Genomic DNA, 5,717 nt, shown 5'->3' with positions numbered 1-5,717 from the left:
TCAAGCATCTCCATCGGCACCGGTGGAGTTGTACACACCGCCATCACCACAACTACTTATCGGAGTGTCACCTCGAAAAGTAGAGGACGCAACACGGAACATCCTCTTCCTCTCCGCGATGTCCTCCTTGTAGTCCTTCCACCATTGCAATTGGTCTTCATCCATGTCCTTCTTGGACATCGTCATGTGCTCTTTCTCTTCCACCATGAGTTCGTTCCATACATTTGCCTCTTTGAGCTTGATCATCCTCTCCTCCAACTCGGCCTTGCGCTTTGCTTCTTCACGCTTTGCTTCAACTTGTGCAAGCTTGACCTCTTTCTTCTTCTGGTGATAAGAAGCTTCGTCTCCAATGTCTTCGTTGTCAATTCCTCTCTTGCCTTCATCATGTGGTCCATCTTCTCCCTTAGGCTTGACGCCTCTTCTTCCATCTTCACCCTTAGCTTGCCCTTCTTGGTTCCCTCGGGCTTGCCCAAGTTCCTCTCCTCCTCATCTTCACTATCATCCATCCTTAGCATTGCCGACTTCTTGGGTGCGGTCTCTTGATCCCTCAACTTCCACTTGTCAAAGGTTTGAAGAATTGACCAAACATGCTTAAATGGGAATGGCTTGCCCTTGGAAGCAGCCATCTCCTTGTACCTCATGCCGGCAATTGTCTCCTATCAACCACACATAAATCACATAAGAACCCACCAATAGCATAGTGCACACATATAATCAAAATAGTGAAGAAATATGTACTCACATAGTCACTCTCCACGGTTCCACTAGGTGGTGCATCTATCACTTGGTCCATGGCCGCACTCCAACGAGAACAAGCGGGCTTGATCAACTCCCACCGGCCTTGAAGCGACCGGAAAGTGCGATGGATGAACCCACTATTCTTTGGCTTGATCCTACAATAGACGTCCTCGATCCTTTGCCAATACCGTTTACCGGTTTGATCGGTGCCGGTGGTTGCATCCATTCCCACAGCTGCCCAAGCACGAACCAAGAGGACATCTTCCGCCTCGGTGTAGTTTGTCGACCGCACGTGTGGGCGGGAAGCGGCGGTGAATGCCTCCTCCCCTATCTCGGCCACCTCCTCCTCGTCATCCCCTTCATCCTCCTCATCTTCCTCCTTTTCCTCCAAGTCGCTACCAGCCCTAAAGGGGTCTAGAGGCGGAGCTCTGAGGTCCACCTCCGCGTTTTGGAGGAGGTCCATGAACGAGGATGGGGTTGCCATTTCCTCAAACACCTCGTGCGCGGCGGGAGGAGGTTTGGTGACGGCGGCCGCCGCGGGCTTCTTCCGCGGCTTGGTCACGGTCGGGGACGAGCCGGCGACCTTGGAGGCCGCCCCTCGCGGCCCATGAGAGGCCGCCTTCGGCCGGCTCTTCTTGGTGGCCGGGGCGGGCGGCGGGGAGGTGGCGAGGGCGGGCGCCGGGGCGGTGACGGTGGTCGGGGCGGCAGGAGGAGGTGCGAGGCCCGCCCGCCGCCACTTGGCCCCGACGTGGGTCGCCGCCACCACGTCGGCCACGGTCGGGTGGGCGGGGGCGGGGCCCTCCATGGCCGGCGCGGCAGGAGGCGGCGGGAGGAGGAGGCCGGGAGGAGGAGGCGGTTTGCTCCCGCGCGAGCAAGGAGCGATCGAGGAGGAGGAGTGCGGGTTGGGGGGCGATTTCCCCCTCAACCCTTACTTCTACATATTGCAAAGTGGTTTGAGGGTTAGACCTCTAATTTTTTTTACGGGTTTGAGGGTTTAGAGGTTCTAGTCTACGGCGTTTTTTTGGCGAAAACTGTAAAAAAGCGGTTATTTTTAGGGGTTTGAGGGTTTGAAGGCTCTACTAGTAATGCTGTAAGTGTCTCAAACTCTCAATGGAGGGAGTACTATATATATTCGAGCAGCAATACAAGTCACAGCTTCAGAAAAACAGTACCCTGTGTTCAGCCCCAGCTCCCCACTGCTTCTCTACTTCAGCTTTTTTTCTAACAGATTGTTTTCAGTTCAACAGCTGTCGTACTCGAATTTCATATTCCACGGAAAACCTTTAAATTACAACAAACACAAAGTCTAACCGACATCAATTCTGTTATTATGGAAGAACAATACAGGTAAATAAATGGGAGTAAAATCTATAAGACAGGCCATATTCTAGGATACCATGCAACTTAAAATATTTGGACTAAACCAGAGCAACATACTGGGCAAATACACCTATTTATATTTTTGGGGTTTGGTACAAAGAAAATCCTGAAGCAGGAAATACCTAAAAGAAGGTTAACATAGAGCTAACACTGTATTAAGGAAAAAAACACAAATAGATTACCACTAACCAGACCTAAAGGCATACCATCTCCTACATTACCAAAGTAAAACTAACACCAGTATCATGAACGGTGAATCAGTGATTGTATCAATTCCCTTGTGAAGTAGGATATCTGGATTCATCACTTTCTGTCCCTAATGTCTTGCTGATCTTCCAGGAAGTATTTGGTATAATATTTAGTTGCTTAAAATTTAAATGCTGACTACCCAAATTACCAAGTTATTCCCATTTTACTCTTCTTCTAATTATGCAATACCATCGCAAGACAAGAGTTGCATGGAGAATGTGCATGACAATATCTCTTGGGCTCTTTGATCACAAGGTATTTACAGCAGCATGATTTGGCAAACCTGGCAGCTGCAGACTCCTGAAATAAATTACTACACACAACTCCAAAACATTAGAACATCTAAAATGCAGTTTTTTTTTATTACCACAGGTAGTTCATGGAAGCAAAGCAGGAACCAAACTCTTCTTAATTCGCGATAGAGAAGACAAAGTACCAGCACCAACACTGTTAATGGTGAAGCAGTCACTTCACTCACTTGCAGTGCTGCTGGTTTCACTGCACACCCTTGCTGCTAATAATAATTCAGACATCCATAGTACTATTGATACAAAGTAAACTTGGATACACAAAACCATAATAACAATAAAAATGGCAATGCCCAATGATTTTAATTGAAGGCAAGCATCACCGGAACAATATCTCCTAACATCACGCACACTGCTCACAGTAACAGCCGACTCTTAATTCCGAAGTGACATAATCCTATAACTTATTCACGTTAGCATCCCACGAGCCCTTATAAAAAACGGCAACACCTTAGTGTTTACCTCTCCCCAAAGCAGCATTAACAATTCTTCAATATTGAGAATGAGCTCAATTCAAACATTCTAACCAAACTGAAACAAAGTACTCTTCAATTAAGCAGGACCCCTCGGCACTTCCTCATCAGTGGATGTCTCAGGTGAGGGCGTTTCATCATCATCAGATTCTTCAGACACGCCTGTTTCCTCAGCAGCAGAATCTTTGAGTTCAAGTGCCTCGGTGGTAGCAGGCTCAGCCTCAGAGACTGGTTCTTCAGCTGTACATTCTGCATGAGGGGTTGTATCTCCGTTATCTGAGCAGAACCCAAGCTCCTTTTCCAGCTTCTTCCATCCGGACAGCATAGTATCAGGGAACTTCTTCATCACCATGTAAATAACCTCCTTCGCCTCAGCCACCCTGCCTCCCTTCGCCAATCCTTCAACAAATCCTTTCATTGTCTTGAAGTCTGGCACCTTGTGCTTGCTCATGCTTTCCCTGAAGATCTCCAAGGCAGTATCAAAATCGCCATGAGCAAACAGCGCTGCAAGCATGTGCTTATATGTGGCTGCATTCGCTGAGCACCCTTTGTCACCTAGCGAACGGTACAGCGCCTTGGCATCCTCCATCTTTCCATCTTTGCAATAGGCAGTCATGAGGAAATTGTAGGTGGTGGTGTCTGGCTTTACTCCAGCGGCCTCCATTTCCGCCATCACCTGGAGAACACCTTCGGGCTTGCCATTGAGTCCGTGGTGCATGGCCTTCACATTATATGTTGCATGGTCCGGCTTGCACCCGCTCTCCAGCATCTGCTTCCACAAAGTCTGGGCCTCCTCTACCTTCTTCTGCTTATACATGGAATCAATCATTGTGGTGTAGATGGTGGTGGTCGGCGAGATACCTTCCTCACGCATCCGAGCTATCACTTCGTGTGCCTTGGCGTCATGGCGGACCATACAGTGAGCCTTCACCAGTATGGCGTAGGAGATGGCGTTGGGGGTGATGGAGAACTCCTTGGAGAGCTCCTCGAAGAGGACCGGGACGCGGCGGTGGCGGCGGCACCGGACGAAGGCCGATAGGAGGGCGTTGAAGGGCATCGGCGAGATGGGGGACGGGAGGGACGGCGCGGCGGAGCGGAAGGCTTCGAGGGCCTTCTCGGGGAGGCCGGCGGAGGCGTATGAGCAGAGGATGGCCGAGAGATGCGGCTCGGTTGGGGAAGCTGGGATGTGGGACGAGAGGAGCGCCTCGGCATCAGCATGCCGTCCGGCGCGGGTGAGGCGGCGTGCGGCAAGGGAGAGCGCATGGCGAGTAGAGCCGGCGGAGAGGGAGGCGGTGTCGATGGCCTCGAGGAGGGAGACGGCGCGGTCGGCGTCGTACTCGCGGCGGAGGCGAGTCTTGGCGGCCGAGGACGTGAGGGGGGGCGCAGTGGCGGTGGCGCAGAGCGTGCGGAGGAGGACGTCGGCGCGGCGGCCGCTGCGGCGGCGGAGAAGGGAGGCGAGGGCTGCCATTTTCGGGGGTGGAATTGGATCACAGCAAGGTTTGGGGTTTTAGGTTTTGGGCGACAGAGCACACAGAGCACAGAGTACAGAACAAGAGGAGTCTTGCTATGGAAATGGCCAGTGTTGGGCCTACCTGGGCCGTACTGTACCAATTTTCTTCGCTAAGCCGAAATCCTAAGCCCAGAACGTATCGACGGTCCAACTCCTATACCATCACCACGTTCTCACCGGCCTTCGCCGTCACTGCGCCGGCGCGGCTACCGGCGAACGCCCTCGACTCGTCGTAGCGCTTAAGCTTCCTCTCCCCCGACCTCACACTCCCCAGTCCTCATCGTGTCGGAACCGATGCGGCTAGAGCCAAAACCCTAACCCCTCGAAACAGCTGCCTCCTACTCGAGCTGCCGGCATGGACGCGCTCATCTCGGCGGCGCTCGAGGAGGTGTGCGCCCGCCTCTCCTACGGAATCCCCGTCACCGACCTCTGGCCGGCGCTACGCGGGGCGCTCGAGGCGGCCGGCCTCCCGCTCAGCCCCGCCGTCAAGCGCGTCCTGTGGGCTCGCCTTCTCGCGCTCCCCGTCATCAGCCTCGTGGTGGGCGACGGGGATGGATCGCCCGTCGCGCCCGGCGACCCTGCGGAGAAGGACGTGGAGGAGGCCGAGCGGCGGGGCGTGCGGCTGGTGTCGAGCGCGCCGCTCAGGGACAACTTCCTTGGGATGTATGACCACAGGTTCGCCAAATCGGAGCTGAGTGCCGTCCAGAAGGCCGCGCTAGAGCTTGTCGGGGCAAGCAGGTGCGCTCCGATGTACATTTGAGCAAAGTATCATATTGGTTGCTTACTATCTCCCCTTCTTTTCCTATTTATCTGTGCCGAATTTCTGGCCCCCTTCGTTTTTGTACATTTATTTATGCCGACTTACCTGTGATCTTGTAATTCTTTGGGCTTAGGGGCTTCTGAGTATTGAGTCAGTATTTTACATGTCTCCGTGACTATTTTAGTTATGAAGATTGGAGAATGTTCTCTATTCGGTGTATATATGAACCTCATTTTGGGATGTTTTCATGTGTATGCTATAGAATTATTTTTGTCCGTCGGGAAATTATCCGATTTTAC

General features: G+C 52.4%; 2 protein-coding genes across 2 annotated transcripts in view; one reads left to right on the top strand and one right to left on the bottom strand.

Annotated features, from left to right (window-relative positions):
• Positions 1-2,879: 2,879 nt before the first annotated feature.
• Positions 2,880-4,669, bottom strand: LOC119317200 (pentatricopeptide repeat-containing protein At2g18520, mitochondrial-like). The gene has a single exon (XM_037591625.1). It carries the CDS (start codon positions 4,614-4,616, stop codon positions 3,228-3,230), a length of 1,389 nt encoding a protein of 462 aa, XP_037447522.1. The 5' UTR covers positions 4,617-4,669; the 3' UTR covers positions 2,880-3,227.
• A 143-nt stretch (positions 4,670-4,812) lies between these two features.
• Positions 4,813-5,717, top strand: part of LOC119317199 — a 21,864-nt gene continuing 20,959 nt past the window's right edge. Inside the window, exon 1 of the mRNA XM_037591624.1 lies at positions 4,813-5,396. Coding sequence (XP_037447521.1) covers positions 5,014-5,396 — 383 coding nt within the window. The 5' untranslated portion in view covers positions 4,813-5,013. The remainder of the gene's footprint in view (positions 5,397-5,717) is intronic.

This window comes from Triticum dicoccoides, chromosome 6A, assembly GCF_002162155.2.
Source record: "Triticum dicoccoides isolate Atlit2015 ecotype Zavitan chromosome 6A, WEW_v2.0, whole genome shotgun sequence".
Classification (NCBI taxonomy): Eukaryota; Viridiplantae; Streptophyta; class Magnoliopsida; order Poales; family Poaceae; genus Triticum; species Triticum dicoccoides.
Note: the sequence above shows the minus strand (reverse complement) of the source record. Positions and strands in the feature narration are given on the sequence as shown.

Excerpts from the sequence above, each read along its gene's own strand:
- LOC119317200 (XM_037591625.1), bottom strand. The coding sequence starts at position 4,616 with ATGGCAGCCCTCGCCTCCCTTCTCCGCCGCCGCAGCGGCCGCCGCGCC.